Source organism: Macrobrachium rosenbergii, chromosome 8 (assembly GCF_040412425.1).
Source record: "Macrobrachium rosenbergii isolate ZJJX-2024 chromosome 8, ASM4041242v1, whole genome shotgun sequence".
NCBI lineage: Eukaryota > Metazoa > Arthropoda > Malacostraca > Decapoda > Palaemonidae > Macrobrachium > Macrobrachium rosenbergii.
The window spans coordinates 14868056-14886328 of NC_089748.1; the positions used below are offsets into that span (position 1 = coordinate 14868056).

At 41.1% G+C, this 18273-nt stretch overlaps 1 protein-coding gene across 3 annotated transcripts in view; it reads right to left on the reverse strand.

Annotated features, from left to right (window-relative positions):
• The window catches only part of Ent3 (equilibrative nucleoside transporter 3), a 147287-nt gene that overhangs the window by 100824 nt on the left and 28190 nt on the right, over positions 1–18273 (reverse strand). For all 3 annotated transcript variants that reach the window (XM_067107325.1, XM_067107323.1, XM_067107324.1), the window contains exon 6: positions 4182–4256. In XM_067107325.1, the coding sequence (XP_066963426.1) occupies positions 4182–4256 (75 nt within the window). The remainder of the gene's footprint in view (positions 1–4181; positions 4257–18273) is intronic.

The window sequence follows — 18273 nt, forward strand, 5'->3', positions numbered from 1 at the left end:
TATACAGTCTTATGAACATTCTTGTTACAAACATTCAGAGATACGCACAGACAGGGTCACAAGTTAAACTTGTGTTTGGAGCGCTCCCCTTTGCCACCCTTAAGTTCAGATTTTGCTCTGCGTGCCTATTCTGCTAGTAAAAATTTTTGCAAAGAACAAAAGAACATGAACAAGAAGAAGAACCTGTTCCTTTAACCCTTTCCCTAATTATCCCGAGTATTCTCATGATTAACTACCATGTATTCCTATTTATTTCTATCTTCCCGATTTAACTCGTTCTTTAATGAATTCCTGTTTTCTATATTTCCTCTCTCCACTGGAGATGTTTACTATGTATTTTTGTCAATACAGATGGTGGTGTTCATTGTTTACTTTGTGAACTTCCAATGTCAGATGCTGCACCTGCGAAATTCTCTCTAAGTTGATAACTTTCAAAGCATGGAAAATATTAAATTTTGAATGTTGTATGAGTATGAATCTAAATTTTTTCTTCTTCTTTTTACCTTTCTAAATCTAAATTAATTCTTTATAATACTGCATGATTTAAAAATACAGTGAAAATAGTCTTATCTATGACTCCCGAGTTAACTCGGGGATGTAAACATCAAAAAAAATTATGCACTCTACCTTAAAAACCAACCTACAAACAATTCAAGATACTGCGGCTGTCCAAAACGTAACTCATTCGTAAGTTGGGTAGTGACTGCATATCTTTGGTCTCACAAAAAGAAGACTGCTTTTGACTGCAACTTTTATTTATGTACAGTATATTATTTTTGAAAAATGATTTTTTTTTTTACTGTAAAATTTATAAACTTAAGAGGCCGAATTTTGTGATTTCCTCATGCATGTATTTTCACTATTAGTTCTTTAATAAGTGGTAAAAATTTGAAGCAAATCCCTTAAATCATACGGTAGTAATGCTCATCTACTTTATAATGGGACCTTATGGCACTGGCGCATTCCTTAAAACTTATCCAAAATTATGCCTGCCTGCTGCAAAATGAAAGATAGAATTACATCCCCGGCTGTCCCAGGGATGTAAGAAGACATCCTACTTCTATGATGTCAGTCCCAACAAGTTTTACAAACTTTCAAAACAAGTCTAAAATACCAAAATACTGGTCTACTGTCATGTTTTTTTCCCCAGATACAGTTCCCCCTGGTGAATCCATCTTGCAAAGCAGATTGTTTCAACATTTCTCTATGAGATATACATTTCTAAGTACTAAAGGAGGCATCTTATTCCACTGGAGCTGAAAGCTAGGCAGCTGACGGAATGCTGTTATCCAGGACCTGATCACCATAACTCTAGATACGATAGAAATAACGTATAAGCTATACACTTTTGGGATGAAAATCATACGTTGAATTCCAAAGAAAGCAAATTAGTACTGTATAATAAACTAACAACCCCCAAAAATGCAGGGTAATAAAAGGGGTACTTGAACCTATCTACAAATTATTCATGGGAAAACTCACCCATTCGTGGATTTTTTCTTAGAGCAATTGCCGATATTTTCATATAAATACTGTACTGTACCTACATATACAATTTATGATAAAATAATGATTTACAGTACAATACTAGTTTTCAAATATTAAGTTTAATAAGATTAAATAATACTAAATAATAAAAACAATAATTCCCTCTCTCTCTCCCTTCCTTTCTCAGTTTCTCTCTCTTACGAGATGAGAGAATTTTTATGCATACATATATTTATTTGTTCTGTATGATAAATAAATGACTTACTGTACTAATTTTCAAATAATATTAATATTACTCATTTTCAAATATTAATATTAATATAAATATTAATATTAATTTTCAAATATTAATATTAATGTAAACAAAATATAGTGAATTAGTAAGATTTTATTTCAATATAAATTCTTTCCCTTGTCTTCTCCTGAAAAGTTTCGGGTGAGGGGAAGGGGGTTTAGCCTGTCAAATATGTCAAATTAACTGACATTTCTGGCCACAAGGGTAGATGTTGCCACTCCGTGGTCAAATCAATTTCTCTCTTCCTTTCTTTCTCATTTTCTCTCTCTCTCTCCAAAGGGTAAAATGTGAGAAATGGATAGATAGATAAAAAGTTACTTAGTTCCACCCTTCTCTCCCTCTCTCTCTCTCTCTCTCAGATGAGAGAATTTTTATGGATATATAATATTTATGTATGTTTATGTTTGTATGATAAATCAATGACTTACTAATTTTCAAATATCAATATTAATGTAAACAGCAAAATATCAATTCATTTAAGAGAAGTTCAATATAAATTCTTTTAACTCATCTATTTCCCTATCTTTTCCTGAAAGCTTTGGAGAGAGGGGGGGAGGGTGTACCTGTCAAATATGTCAAATACAGTAATTTGACAGCAATGGTAGACAACACTGCCACTGGGTGATCAAATGAATGTTGCCATTTGGTGGTCTCTCTCTCTATCGCTCATGAAAATATACTGCTAATTTGAGTCTCTTTAACCAATTGGTATTAACACATATTCACACTGTTTGTGTGTGTGTGTGTGTGTTCATAGTGTTTTAAGAATGTGTAGTAAAGGTAATACTGTACAACTTTGGAAGACAAAAAACAAACAAATTTTGTTGTTGTCAGTCATGTGTAGTATACATACAGTATAGGGTGTGACCAGAAGGTAGTAAAGAGAAATGGATTAACATTCCTCGAGAGATTAAAGAGATAAACTCTCTCTCTCTCTCTCACTCTTTTTTGACCATGCCAGCACAAGGCTGGCTGAATATAAGTTGCGGTGTTAACTCTATCTCTCTCTCTCTGTTTTGGCTGGAGGGGTTTGAAGTATGTATATATACAGTATACTTTTAAGGATACTAATGTTTAAGATGACTTTGAAATGATATTAATAATATAATTTCAAAGATTAATACAGTAATATGATAATGATTTAAGGTATATTTAATGTAGGATGATATTTGCAGTACACATTAGTTATTTGTCCCTTCAAGATAGGCAGTTATAAGCATTTTTAGAGGGGGGTGTTAACTGTTGGCAGATTTCAACTATTCGAGGGGGGGTTGTGGTACGCATCCCCGGCAAATCCACGGGGTTGACTATACCAACAACGGAGGGAAAACAAAATCGTCAGCCAATTAACACCAGAAACAAATTACTTCTAAAAGTGTCAGACATATTATATTTGGCCAAAAGGTCAAACCAGCCATCACAGCTTAAGGACAGCAAGAAAAGGATTACTGGAAATCCCTAAATTGAAAGAAGGTAAAGGATTAATGAGGACTATGTGGAGGATACAACTGACTGTGGATGAGATCAGGGACTAGAACATACAAGCAAGACTGAAAATCATATCACAAGGACAGTCTAAAGATGACAGGAAGAGCTATCATAGTCCCCCAAAAATACATTATGTACAAAAGATGACAACAAAAACAGTAATTTAACTTGATGCGTCTTTTTCTCCTAACATCAACTGGTATGAGAATGTTTTTCAGCTTTTTATCTTTCTCATTATCATCATCAGTATTACAGTATTGTGATTAAAAACATTTTCTTCTCTTGTGATGCTCTAAATCGGATATCACTTTGTGTATTAATATATAAAAAGACACTTTTCTTTAAAATCACAAATTATCCCATATTATAGTATTAAAGTAGTATTACTAATAAAAAAAATTTTCTGCTGTTCTTTTTTTAATGTTTTATTTACTTTTTTCTCTTAAAATGTGCTGCACATTTCTGTAAACATTAAATCCTTAATTACATTATAAACTTTTCTGAAAAAGAAGTAGATCTTTTGCATTCTTAAGTCTTACATGCCATCAAATGGAGTACATAAGAGCTAAAATTATTAAAAACTGAGAAGGCCAAAAAATGTATGTAATTTGTTATAAAGGCATTCAAGATAGAACAAAAGATGAAGAAAAGAATCAACATTCTGAATAGACTGCTTCATGCATGCAAATCATGACAATGAAAAAAGTGTTACTCTCCCCAAGTTTAACAACAAGGATATTCACTCTTCCTTAGGTTCCACTGACAACCTTAAGGACAACATCTTTTGTTATGAACAAATTAAAAGTCATCTGCTTGTTTAGGAAAAGCTGTACAGCATATGGCATTAGATATTACCTTTAAAATAATAGCACCCTTGATTACCAGTAAATATCACTACCCAAGTACTCACTCTCTCCTGTCATGACTGCCTGAGTATAACGTTTTGGCAACATGCTGGTGTAACCATAAAAACTTGACTGCTGGACTGAAAAGATAAAATGTATGTATCATCATTATCTATCAAATGATACAAAATTCACATAATTTTCACTTTGAAAAAATTAGTTTCATATTTGTTGTAAAGCACTCCTCAACCCCTTACTTCATTTAAGGTTAATTTCTTCACATCAAAGTTAAAGTAAAGCAAATAATAAATAAACAACTCTTATCACAATGGCTGTTTAAGCATAAGGTATCAACAATATTTACAAAACAAATTTCTGAAAAACTCATGACTATTAATTAGCCATCTTTGTAATCACTAAACCATCCCAGACACTTCAGCTCCTGTTACATAAGAAGGCAACAGCAATCAGCATCTCCCAAAATCTCAGGTAGCAATCAGTCTCACTGTTTATGTCATCTGATCACTGAGCTACAAGAAATTCAGAGGACTGACAGGCAGGAACTCACTCAGTTAGTACAGACGCTGTATTACAAACAACAGTTACATTCTGAAAAATTCATGTGGAAAAATCCTCAGTAAAAAAAAAATACCTCACCTGCAAAACACAGCTTAGCCTGGCTTGGCTTACCTTAAGCTATTCACAACACTTGTAGCCTCCCATCTGGCCAGATCATCTGACATAAAAGCCTATAACAAAGTTTTGCTTATACTGTAATTTACTGAATATAAAAAAAAAAAATTTGATGGACTTAAAATGGAAGAGCCACTAGAGTCATAGACAGACCCATTGTAATTCAAGATCTGTCTACACTAGCCTGATCATGCAACATGACAGGAGGATGCAAACTTCTAAAATATCCCAGGGATGCATTAAAGCATCTATCTTCCAAGACGCTGGATCCAGAAGTGCACAGCAAAATCTTGAAAGAATGTGATTGAGATTGTCTGTGATCACATTGTTTTTTTCAAAAATGAAACTCACAATCTGTATCTCAGTGGCATCTTCCCATGTGAAAACTGTCAGTGCCAAATGACACCAGATCCCCAGTTTCTTGCCCAATTGGATCTTTAGGTATGACATCGTGGTCAAATTATCAGGCATGATTCCAACTATTTTCCCCTCTTAATGGTGGATGAAGACCTTCAAACCTAGAATTACTGCCTTCAGTTCCAAATGATTTTCATGTAGTTATCTCTCCTGGAGGACCAAGTCCCTACAGCATGGAATTTGAACAAGTGGGCTCCCTACTGCTATTCTGATGTAGTTGTGAAAAGCAGAATCTCTGGAGAAAGCAACTGGATAGCTGCCTCGCTGGGTTGCAGCTGACTACAAGTGTTCAGCTGTACCTGAAGAGAATGGATCCTGAACTGCCTGTAAGGCACTAACAGTTAAATAGGCAAGTGTGTAATGTGCATACGTCTATGACCAGTTAAATTGGCCTTCTCCCACTGGGCCTGAAAGCTCAGATTTTCACCCCAACCGGAGAAGTCACCTACCAATGCCACCAGAATGAACACCTGAAGAGTGTGAACATCTCTAGAATGACTCTTGGTGAACACCAGAGAGAGTGGTAATAGCCCAAGAATCAGTACCTTGGTGAACACCTAAGAGAGTAATAAATAAACCAAGACAAGAGTACCAAGAATTGGTGCATCCTACTTAACCAGACAAAACAAAAATATTCTGGGATGCTTAATGCACAGACAAGAAAGTAACCATCCTTTGAACATATGGACACTAAATAAAGTCCCCTTTTTGGATAAGCAGGAAAACTAAAGCCACTTTTACATTTTGAAAGAAGCTGCTGAATATATAAGTTTAATACGCTGAGACCTATAGGAGGGCACCACACACCCTGTCACCCTGGTGACTACAAACATGCAACTGAAAACTAAGGACAAAACAGTATTAAGATATCATTATTGGGATACAAAAAACAATCACATTCTGATAAATAAGAGGAAACAAAAACACTCTTCTTGTGTAGTTTTGCATGTCTATTAAGGAAACGAAGACTCTTCTTTAGTTTTTGCATGTACTTTATATTATAAAAATACTGAGTTCTTTAGCCTCTAAAAGGTTACTGTTCCCCTTCATCATAAGAGATGTAAGTGGAGATTAAACTTGAGACTGTTTATATGCACAGTTCTTGCAGATCTTCTCATGACGCACAAATTTCTTATATTCAAAATACAGTCGACACCTGCCTATTCGCGGTTCAGGATTTGCGGCTTCACCTATTTGCAGATTTTTCTGTGGAACTTATCTCCAGATTATTCCTGGAAAATTCAGTAATTCGCGGATTTTTTTGTCGAGCAATATTCACTAACTACTGTATTTTCATGTTATTTTCATGACTAAATACATTTTTCATGATAAAAAAATTATTTACTAAAATTTTCAAATATTATTGATGTAAACATATCAAGATATCTATAAAATGTATTTTTTCAATGCATATTAAAATACACGTATTTCTTAACTCAGCGAGAGAGAGAGAGAGAGAGAGAGAGAGAGAGAGAGAGAGAGAGAGAGAGAGAGAGAGAGAGAGAGAGAGAGAGAGAGAGAATTATGAAAGCCTTGGGAAAGAAACAGGTTTTTAAGCTTTGCGCTGGTAATAAACTGGTTCTCTTGCCCCCTCAGCATAAGAGGGGCCTCCTTAGTGAAATGATCTTAAAGTGATATTGAAATTATATTAAAATGACAATAAAGTGATATTGAAATATCAAAATATTACTGTACAATGTTTTAGGATGATAGTTTAAGGCATACATGTAAATGCATTATCAGTTCTCTCTCTCTCTCTCTCTCTCTCTCTCTCTCTCTCTACTTTATATGTCCTTTAATGAAATATGAAATATTATATCATTAAAAAGGGATTTTGACGAAGGAAAAATCTATTTCTGGAGAGGGGACCGTGTCACCCGATGAAAAAGTCCATTCAGCACTTATTTCTAGGTAATTCCGTTGCTAGATACCAGAGAAAGCTAAATGAAATGCTGGAGTTACTACCCCAGAGCGAGCTCCATCAGATGGAGTCGTGTATGGAAAAGGGTGAACTACAAAAACACGGAACCTTATCCTATAGAGATCCCAAGGTCAAAAGTCCCACAGGGAGGTGCCACACAAACCCATGCACCACTCATGACAGCACACAAAACACCGCTAGCCGCATTCCATGAAAGCATCACCCCACCAGAATGATGTTTACTATGGGAGGGACATGACACATGATGGAGGTGGGTCATCGGGTGACACGGTCCCCTCTCCAGAAATAGATTTTTCCTTCGTCAAAATCCCTTTTCTGGATCGGGTCCCGTGTCAGCCGATGAAAAATTAACAGAGAAATAAACATTATTCTTGAACTAAAGAGATAAAAATTCTAAGGGGAACAGAAGACCGAAGGTCCAAAAAGAAACTTTTTAATCACTAGTAACAATAACAATAATGTACAAAAGAAACTGATGTTAGCTTAAAATTAACATGACAATGTGAAAAATATACATAAACAAAATAACTATACAATATTGAAAACCTTGTAACTTAAATGTGTCATTTAGACAAACACATGGATAACACAGCCAGGTGAGAAGTCAAGGCAAGCCTGACTGAGATGACCGTAAGGGGATAACTGAGGCAGTGGAGGAGGAAATGACTAGGAATCAGAAAGGGAACCAGAGGGAGGGACAACGTTCCCTGCCGCGACTGCTGAGAATTTAAGAGCTTCTAAGGATTTCAAATAGTGACGTTTGAAAACCAAGGGTGACTTCCAACCGTGTACCTGGTAAGATCCGTGAAATTCATGTAATGAAAGTAATTAATGGAGGTGGCCACAGCTCTAATATCATGAACTTTGGGACTGAGTCAGGTTAGCCTGCATGATAAAGTAAAGGATCTGTTGTCTAATAGCAGACATAGAGAGATTACCCCTCCTTCCCTGATAAAGAGAGGCCCAGAAGAGATGTGAGAGGACCTGTCTAAATAAGCCCTCAAAGTATGAACTGGGCACAGGGACAGGTCTAGAGGCAGAGGGAGAATTTTCCAAGGCGACCACCTATGCTGATCTTCATTTTTGGCCAGGAAGGTAGGGTGAGGAATCAGCAAAACCTCCCCTGATGGAAGGAAGTCGACGTGGTTGGGTTCCCTAGAGAGTGCAGACAGCTCTGAAATTCTAGCACCCGAAGCCAGGCTAACTAAGAACAACATTTTCCTCAACAAGGAAAGGTAGGGGCAGGACTGATTATCGATATCTGAGGCTAACTTCAACACGTCATTTAGAAACCAGGAAACCGTATGTGGACGGATTACTGGCCTCAGACGTGCACATGCTTTAGGGATGGAAGAAAAGTAAGGGTCTGTGAGGTCAATTTTGAAACCATACAAGAACACTTTTCGTAGAGCCGACTTGACTGTAGTAACAGTACTAGCGGCTAAACCTTTCTCAAACAGTGATCTAAAAAAGGAGATTGCTAAATTTATGGTCATTATTGTAGCCTCAGATTCTCTTAAAAGAGTGCTAGTTTCTTAATTGCTGAGTCGTACTGACGAAGAGTGGAGACCCGCTTATCTGATTCCAAGAACATGGTATTGACAGGATCAACGTTAGCATCCCTTTGAGCCGCAAACTTCATAAAGTCCACAAAGCCAGGGCATTTTGGATTTTTGAGGAAGCTGACACAGTCTGAGTTTGTACTACTTGTGTTAGTTTCGGACTGGGGATTCGGATGTGGCGAAGTTTCAGTTCTAGTAGAAGAGGAAACCAGCTGCTCTTTGGCCAGTAGGGAGCCACTAGAGCTACTTGACCCTTGAACGTCCTCAGTTTGTGAAGGACTTTCAACAACAAGTTCACTGGAGGGAACAGATAGATCACCTTCCACCTGTTCCAATCCAATGACATTGCGTCCGTGAAAAGAGCTTGAGGGTCCAGGTTGGGAGCTACGTAATGAGGGAGCTTGTTGTTGAGCTTGGTTGCAAACAAATCTACCTCCAGACCCGGAACTAGTTGGCAGATCCAATTGAACGAGCCCCTGTCTAGGACCACTCCGACTCGAGGAGTTGTCCTGGAGAGAGAATCTGCTACGACGTTCGGACCCCTGCAAGATGGGTGGCAGATAGGTGCCACTTGTTCTTGCAGGCCAAGGAGAAAAGTGCAATCATTACCTGGTTGATCCTGCTCGATTTTGAACCTCCCCTGTTTATGCAGTGGACTACCGTGGCGCTGTCCAGAACCAGTCTTATGTGAATCTTCTTGGGGGGAAGAAGCTTCTTCAAGGTAAGGAAGACCGCCATGGCCTCCAGAACATTTATATGGAACTGGCGGAACATGAGGGACCAAGTCCCCTGTACTTCTTGGTGTTGAGAATATCCTCCCCACCCGCTTAGGGAGGCGTCTGTGTGGATAACCAACGCCGGAGGAGGAAATTGAAGGGGGACTGACTTGGACAGGCTCTTGACAGTCGACCAAGGACGGAGTCGCTTCTTCAAGATGTGGGGGATCAGAGACACCTTGTCCCTGAGACTGATATTTGCCCGACTCCGCCACACTCTGTTGATATCCTTCAGTTTCACTTTCAGCAACAGGTCTGTCACCGGCGAACTGAAGGGAGCCCAAGACTCGTTCTTGGGTCCGCCGAGAGGCCCTTTTGGATTTGAGAAACTGTCTGGTTGTTTGGCTATCTCCTTCCTCTTGGGAGGAGGAAGAGAGAGCTTGTGAGAATTAGATCCCACTGGATTCCTAGCCATTGAAAACAACTGCTCGGAACCAGGCGGGACTTCTCCTGTTTACACGAAAGCCCAAGGATTCTAGAAAGTCGACCACCACGGATGTAACTCTCCGGCATTCCTCGACGCTGGATGCCCAGATGATCCAGTCGCCGAGATACGCGCCAGCGTAATCCCTTGAGATCGGAGTTGCTGTACGACCGCGTGTCTGTCAACTTGGTAAAAATCCTTGGGGCTATGTTGAGGCCGAAAGGCATCACCTTGAAGGAATATGCCTGCCTTCCGAGCCTGAACCCCAGAAAGGGGGAGAACCTTCTCAACCGGGACGTGATAATAGGCATCGGAAAGATCTAGAGAGGTGGTTACGGCTCCACGGGCAGTAGGGTCCGAACTTGGGAGACAGTAAGCATCCGAAACTTGTCGCAACGAATGTAGGAATTCAGACGGGACAAGTCCAGAATTACTCTCCGTTTGTTGGAACCTTTCTTGGGAACACTGAAGAGCCTGCCTTGGAACTTCAGAGACCTCACTTTCCTTATAGCCTGTTTCTGTAGGAGATCCTCCACAAAGTCCTCGAGATCCTTGGTCGTAGCCTGATAAAACTTGACTGGTGGAGGGGTTTGTCGATCCAACTCCAGCCTAGGCCCTTGGAAACTATACTCTGAGCCCAGGGACAGAAGGTCCACCGAGCTCGAAAATGGTACAGCCTCCCGCCCACAGGATGTATGTCATCGGTCCTGTGTTTGCTTCCCCTCTGGAGCCTCTACCTCCCTGTTCCTGGGAGAGGAGCCGGGGCTCCTTCCCCGAGCGGCCACGGGGCTTATTGCCTCTGGTTGATTGTCTGAGCGAAATTTCCCTGACTTTCATATGCAGGATTGAAAGCTGGGGAGGAGACATAGGAGGGAGCAGCCAAAGACTGATGTGCCGGGTTTACCAGGACATACTGAGGAGGAGGATGGGAGGAAGAGGTCGAAGGCTGACTTTGTAAAGGAACCTGAACCAAGGATTGAGCTGGAAGACGTTTGAAGTGTTTAAATTTCTTACTGGACTTTGTGGGAGGGCTGGCAAGATCAGACTGTTTCCTTTTATAGGGCAGACCCCAACGGGAACGGAGGCTCTGATTGACCCTAGCTGCCTCAGATAAGACTGCATCAACTTCTTCGTGTGGGAAAAGATTAGCTCCCCAGATCGAACTCTTAAGAAGCTTATTTGGTTCATGCCGAACTGTGGCTGCTGAAAAGATGTGCTTCCGGCAGGCCAGTCAGGCAGTCATAAAGTCAAACAGGTCTTGTTGAAAACTCGCCAAGAGAGATTTCACAAGACCTGGAATAATGGATCTTCCTGTAAACCAAAGAAGTTGCTTCCGCTAAAGCCAAAGAGTTCAAAGACCTGGCGAGCCTTTCCTTAGTATCAGCCTCTGTTTTCAAGAGCGTCTCCGGGATCTTAGGAGCTGCTCACTGAACAGATCAGAGGCGCAGTCTGGGTCAAGCCGAGTCACCGTGAACGTATTAGGGGCTCCTTCCAGAATTCGTGCCTCCGGGAAAGACGAGAGATGTAGGGTCCGTCTCACGGAGATGAGGAAGGGGTTTACCTTCAAGCAAGCCTGGCTAGTCAGGAGGCCACTTTCAAGTGCAAGGGAGAAGGAGAACATCACTGAGAGTGAAAATAGTGAACACTCCCTTAGCTAGTGTAAGCCTAGTGTTCTCCGCTTGCCACTCCGTAAGGGTCCTCATCAAAGACGACTGGGCTTGGTCCCTAGGATAGATGACCGTCTCCTTAGGGACTTTATCAGACCTGTTCCAAACCTCTCCCTTCAGCCTGGCAAAACCATTGTAGGGAGATGTCAGGTCCGGAGGATAGAACTCCAACTCTTCCACTCTCCTCATGCCTAAACCCTCTATGGTAAGAGTACCTTCGTACTGGAGCATAAAGGGCGAGACGCCAAGGATTCCCTAGATCAAAGGGAGGGAGAGTGGAAGGGTCAGGAACAGAATGAGACCTAGAACGAGAACCTTGTTGAGATTCCACCTTCTTCGAAAAGAGACTGAAAAGAAGAAGCAAGACCAGACAGCTTGTTGTCTACCCTCGGCCGATCTTCTCAAATCTCGCGCCGATTCTTTCCAGGAATTGTTCAAAGAAATGAAACGTATCCAAAGAAGGAGGAGGGGGAACTACCTGACGTGATTGAGGCTCCGCTTGGGACCCGGAAGGGGAGGCTGTACTCGTCGACGGAACGGGGCTTGTCGTCCGTGCCGCCGCCGGAGGGACCCCATATCGGCCTGCCGGAGTAGGTAAGGTTTTCTTTTTAACGGACTTCACCTTCGGGGCAATAGACCCAGACGTGCCCGAAAGGTATGAAGATTTAGAGAAGCCTTTAAAAGAAGCAACAGAGGAAGAAGGAGAGTTAAACAGTGAAGAACCTGCCTCACTTACCCCCTTACCTGCCTGATGCCCGGGATAATGCTCGGAGACTCAAGGCCGAGATCGAAGTTCCGCCAAGCGTCTTCTGAGCGCCGCCGCCAAAGCCGAACTGTCTGGAGAGGGCTGGGTCAACTCCCGAATCCCGGCAATCAACGGAGCAGCAACCTCGCCGGTGACAGAAGCTGTGATCCAAGCGCCGGGAAAAAGGACATTACAAATGTCCTTCGAGAGTATGTAGGGATTGCCAGCTCCTACGTTACGCCCAAAGCCGCTAACCCAGACTTTAAGGGCCTGAAGCGAAGAATCACGAGACTTGCGGTCAGCCTGCCGGAAGAAAAACATTATTGCGGTTTTACCGGCTAAGGCGGAGGGAATCGATAAAATGTAAACATTATAGTTGGCTAAGAAGGAAAGATGCATGATCACCTACCGAATCATCGATAGCCTGCTCGTAAAAGAGCGTAGCAAACATCACATCCGTCAGGGTGCCAAACAATAAGATCCCCTACGTGGACCGCACATCCGGAGTGAGACCGACAAACTTCGGGCCGCTGGCCTGATGGAGGGCTGCGAGCACCCTTCTTCTTGGCAGCGTACCACCTGTAAGAGTATGAGATTATGAGTACACTGTGTAAGGTGCCGGAGTAGTGTGCCGGAGCAACACAGTATTAAACAAGGCCGTGAAACCAGCCGGAATGATCCGGGAGGTAACCGGGTAAAAAAACTCATACAAACAAAACAAAAACAAAAATAATAAATAAAACAAAATAAATTTACCGGAACTAGCCGGAGTAACATGCCTTAAAGTAAGTGACGGATACAAAATGAAATGAAATGGGAAGGTTAAACTGTCCGGAGAAAGCGCATTCCCAGCAACTAAAAATAATATGAAACTAGCGATAACGGAAGACCGATAAACGCTAGAACTCGCCGGAGCGGGAAGCAAGGAATGCGCTCCGACAGAAGACAGTAGTTAGCTAAGGGCAGGGAACGCCAAAAGCCCAACACGAAGACAGTCAGGCGGAAAGCTCTAACTGGCAACGAAGAAGGGACTGAACCGGAGTGTCGCCAAATTAAACGACATGCCGGAGAAGACGATGAAGGGGAGGAATGAAAACCCCGGAGGAAGAACCGAAAAAGAACGACCAGAGAGTGGGAATGCACAACTGGCGCGTTCCGTGTCCTCCCGCCCACTCGCTGACTGAGTCGATACCCAGCAAACGCGAGAGAAGCAGGAGAGGAACAGGGACAACCTCCTCCATGGGGGGGGGGGGGAACACGGAGATAAAGATGGCCAAAGATGGTGGACAGGAGAGGGGAAAGCCCTCCCGGCCACCAACAGTCCCAGGAGGGAGGGTAAATAGGTAAAGTCACGGACCGTACCAAGGAGAGGCCAAACAATGCAGAGGAAGGGGGCATAGGCTATAGGCTAGGAAAAGGATGGGTCGACATAACCAAAAACTGGAACTAACCTTAAGTAAATACCAAACTAGGGTAGGCTACATGAAGCCCCTCGCTATCCCAGCTTAACCAAGAGGCTCATTAGCCCACGCGAAAAGCCGAAACAGGGAGAGGGAAGCAACATGAGGTCCCTCGCTATTTCAGCTTAACGAGAGGCTTATTAGCCTACGCAGAAAGCCGAAACAGGGAAGGGAACATAAAAGGAGAAGACCCTAGTAAAACTTAAGGAAAGCGCCGCATTGGAAAAAAACGAACACAAAACCTTATGAAGGGCATGTGAACGAAAAGAATGAACGACCATCCCCCCCCCCCCTTTTTTCATGGAAAAAAGGGGGGGCAAAAGCCTAACGCCCCAAAAAGAAAATCCAAAGCTAACACCAACCCATAAAAAAGGATAAAATAAAGTAAAAACATAACAATACAAAACAAGAGGAGGACCATACCCAACACGATGTGGACGTGAAGGGAAATGGCCGCCTCGTAACAAAAGAAACATCCATGATAATCATCAAATATCAAATGCATCCGAACACTGGGTTAAAGAGAAAACAAAAAACTTAAAAGTACAAACATAAATAAAATTCCCAGAAGCTAAGAGAAGAGAAGGGCAAAAATAAGGCATGTTAATGAAGTGATAAAAGGCGAATAGGCTCGAGGGGGAAGCCCGACGCCTAAACACCAGCCCTCAACTCGAAGCAAAGGGAAACAAACGTTAATCAATCAAAATCACTAATTAGACCTCATGAAAAGGAAAATGCTCCTAAACACGAAGAGGAACCGTGAGAAAGATCGAAAAACAGGGCGACCCAAGATCACGAACCACGCATGGAGGTCACGTGAGGCCGTGAGAGGAGATCGAGACGGGCGTTATAAATCCCTTTAATTATTAAACTAAAGGGAAATAAGGAGCCTCAATCGCCTCAACTAAAAAACGAAATACTGGTACTCAACTTAGGTGACGAAAGACCTTGTGAGGAAGCCATAATGATGCAAAAAGGCACAAGATTAAAAGCATAACGAAAAAACGTGTGAACGATGGTGCTTGCTGAAATGGAATGCGGCTAGCGGTGTTTTGTGTGCTGTCCGCGGGTGGTGCATGGGTTTGTAACGGCACCTCCCTGTGGGACTTTTGACCTTGGGATCTCTATAGGATAAGGTTCCGTGTTTTTGTAGTTCACCCTTTTCCATACACGACTCCATCTGATGGAGCTCGCTCTGGGGGTAGTAACTCCAGCATTTCATTTAGCTTTCTCTGGTATCTAGCAACAGAATTACCTAGAAATAAGTGCTGAATGGACTTTTTCATCGGCTGACACGGGACCCGATCCAGAAATTATGAAACAAACTCCAGGAGGTTCACAAAGCCATCATCATGTGTATGTGTTACAATTTTTTTTATAATTTTGATGTAGGCTCCATGACAACATGCTACTGGCTGAAGGATTTGGAAGTAGTCTCTCACAGAGCTTGTAGCAAACCCCCCTGCCTCCAGTGACAATGCTATGGGGGGGGTCAGGGGGGCCTAGGCCCCCCAGTCAGATGCTTGGCTCCCCTACTGGACCCCCCAGTTGAAATTCCCTTTGTAGGTAAACTTTAACTCTTCGGTTCATGATATTTTGATACAACTTAATGTTATCAACTTATGTATGAAGCTACTGAAACTGCATATAGTAACAGTTTTGAATAAGTGCAATGCAATTTACTATTATTGCTTGGAGTTACAGTAATTTCTGGAGAAAGGAGATGAAGAAGAGGGAATGGGATAGGTTGAAATTTTGAATAGATTTTGGGGGGCCATAAGTCTTTTGTGTTATTGATGACATGCACTATTTGATATACTATTTACAGGACAAGGACATTTTTTTTATACTATAATTGAAAATTAAAACTTGATAATAGAAATGAGGCTAGTGTTGAATATAACGTTGTGAGGAAATTAAGGAAATTTACATAATAGTTAAGAGTTGAAAATTAATTGAAAATTGAGCTCTATAATTTCAAATACTATACTGTACAGGTTTACTAATTACTAATACCATTATTTTCCTTCATTTACATGCATATATTTCAGAAAATATGGCCGCTTTAACATTGGCAGGTACAGAGATGTGATGGAAGAATTTTGGTAGTGAGATGGTACTGTCGTGAACTCGTCACTTGCAGAATTGTTGCATTCAGCAAATAGTTGATCATCTCAGCAGTTAATGTGATGAACACGCGATATTGGCCGAGTCATATGACCAAGTTGCTATGTGCGTACATGAGTTCGTGTGTTACAGAATCTCGATTTTGTGTCTAATTCTGCCCAAAAATTAGTTCGGTCGATCATTAGCGGAACTAGAGTGAGATCGTGAAGACATTATCTTTGAGTGTGGCAAGCTCTTAGAATTGGCAGAATAAGGTACAGTCCAGACTCTTCGTTTTTCTGTGTGAATTGTGGACTTATGGTCTTTTACCATATTTCAAGACATTTTTTAACTTGTGTGGGAAGTGGATGTAGCATTTTACCATTTCAATATTCTATTTTATTGTGTTCTATATTTTGCCAGTATGCTATTTACTCATGCATTTTAGACTTTTCATTATTGTGTTTTGCACTTGCATATTTTTGGGAGAGTATTATTTTGTGCTTATTTTTTTCGACAGATGTCATGGTTGTGGTGGTTGTGATGATGACTTTGTGGGCAATAACATGATGTTATCATGTTGGTGTGATCATAAAGAAAGACAGACGCAAACCTTTGCAATGTCTAGTATTTTATGTGGGAGACTTGAGACTAGACTTTACAAAGCCTATAATGGAATATGTGAGAATTTTTGAATTTGCAGGCTATTAGCCATAATCAGATTTTTAGTTGGACTGAGACTAAATCTTGAGTTAGATGTTTTCTTACTTGACAATTTCATTTATGATGCATTTTAATCTTTGCTTTGTTTGTTCATTACTTGTTGGGTTGCTTTAAATAATAAATCTATTTTTGTAGGAAAGATTGAGTTTTCCTTGTATGACCCATTTCATTTCTTTAATGTGGAATGCAAGAACGAAAGAGATCTTTGTGACATGAGAGAGAGAGAGAGAGAGAGAGAGAGAGAGAGAGAGAGAGAGAGAGAGAGAGAGAGAGAGAGAGAGAGAGAGAGAGAGAGAGGTCTAAGGGTGGAGTAAGTGTCAGGGAGTGGAGTAAGGGCTGAACCCCCCATCGCCTTCTGAAGACAGACCAATCGGTATGTTACGTAATATTCCTACCCGGAATATTCTTATCTGTTTCCAAACGGTTGTTACACATATATACATTCAAGTATAGCATATTTCACTCATTACAGAACTGGTACATTAGCTTTGTGTAATTTTCTTTGGCCTCCCCCAAAAAATATCTTGGCTCTACCTGGGCTGCCCACAGCCACTGATGGAATGCCAGCTATGCCACTGGCTGCCCTCTCTTTCCATGACGACATGCTATTGGCTGGGAGGGTTGGAAATAGCCAATCACAAACTTTGTAGCTCAGATGTTTTGTGTACAGGATTCAGAAGGGTGAGTTGTATCTCTTTTTCCCTCTCTCTCTCTCTCTGAGACTGAGACAAGAGAGAGAGAGAGAGAGAGAGAGAGAGAGAGAGAGAGAGAGAGATTTTTTATGCATATGTAACATGTATGTTTATCTGTTTTGCATAGCTTGATAGATAAATGTGACGTTATCTTGTCATTCATTTTTTCCGTGCTATAATTACAACTTTTTGCATTTTGATAACTAGGAAAATTTAGTAAATTAGCTAAGATTTTTGCATAATTCTGTGGAAATTTCCAGTCTTTTTCTGGCAGATAAGTGGGAGAGGGGTGTAGCCCTAACTGTCAATCATTTTGACATAATGACATGAAGGGTCTGGGCAAACAGTCTCTCTCTCTCTCTCTCTCTCTCTCTCTCTCTCTCTCTCTCTCTCTCTCTCTCTCTCTCTCTCTCTCTCTGAATATAGGGGTAATTTAATTACTTTTCATACATAGCTGTAAACCATATATTTTTAAAGGTATTGTTGTAAGATAACTTTGAAATTATATTAAAGTGTTTTAGGGTGAAATATTAAGGTAAATTTGGTGTTTGAACTATTAAAATTGGCAGTTATCAGTGTTTTTAGAAGGTAAGTACCTAAAAAATTTATTTTATCCTAAAAATCATTATTTTTGAGGTGAAACTCACCCTCTATCTTTAGCTGACTCCAACACTGAGTGCTGGAGGAGGGTAAGAGATTTCCCTATAACCAAATTATCAGATATTAGAAATATCCTTATCGCTGCTTATCTGATGTATACAATCCCTTGGCAAGTTCTTGTCAGATGAGGATCTTCATCAGGTGGGGTCCACTACTGCAAGGAGGTGGAACGTGGACTCCGAATATTGCCATTGGTTGAGATTGCGCAATGCAGAATGGCAAGTTTGGCCTCTGTGCCTCAGGCCTGCAGAGCTGATGGGAGCTAAAACACAACTAAACATGGTCCATAA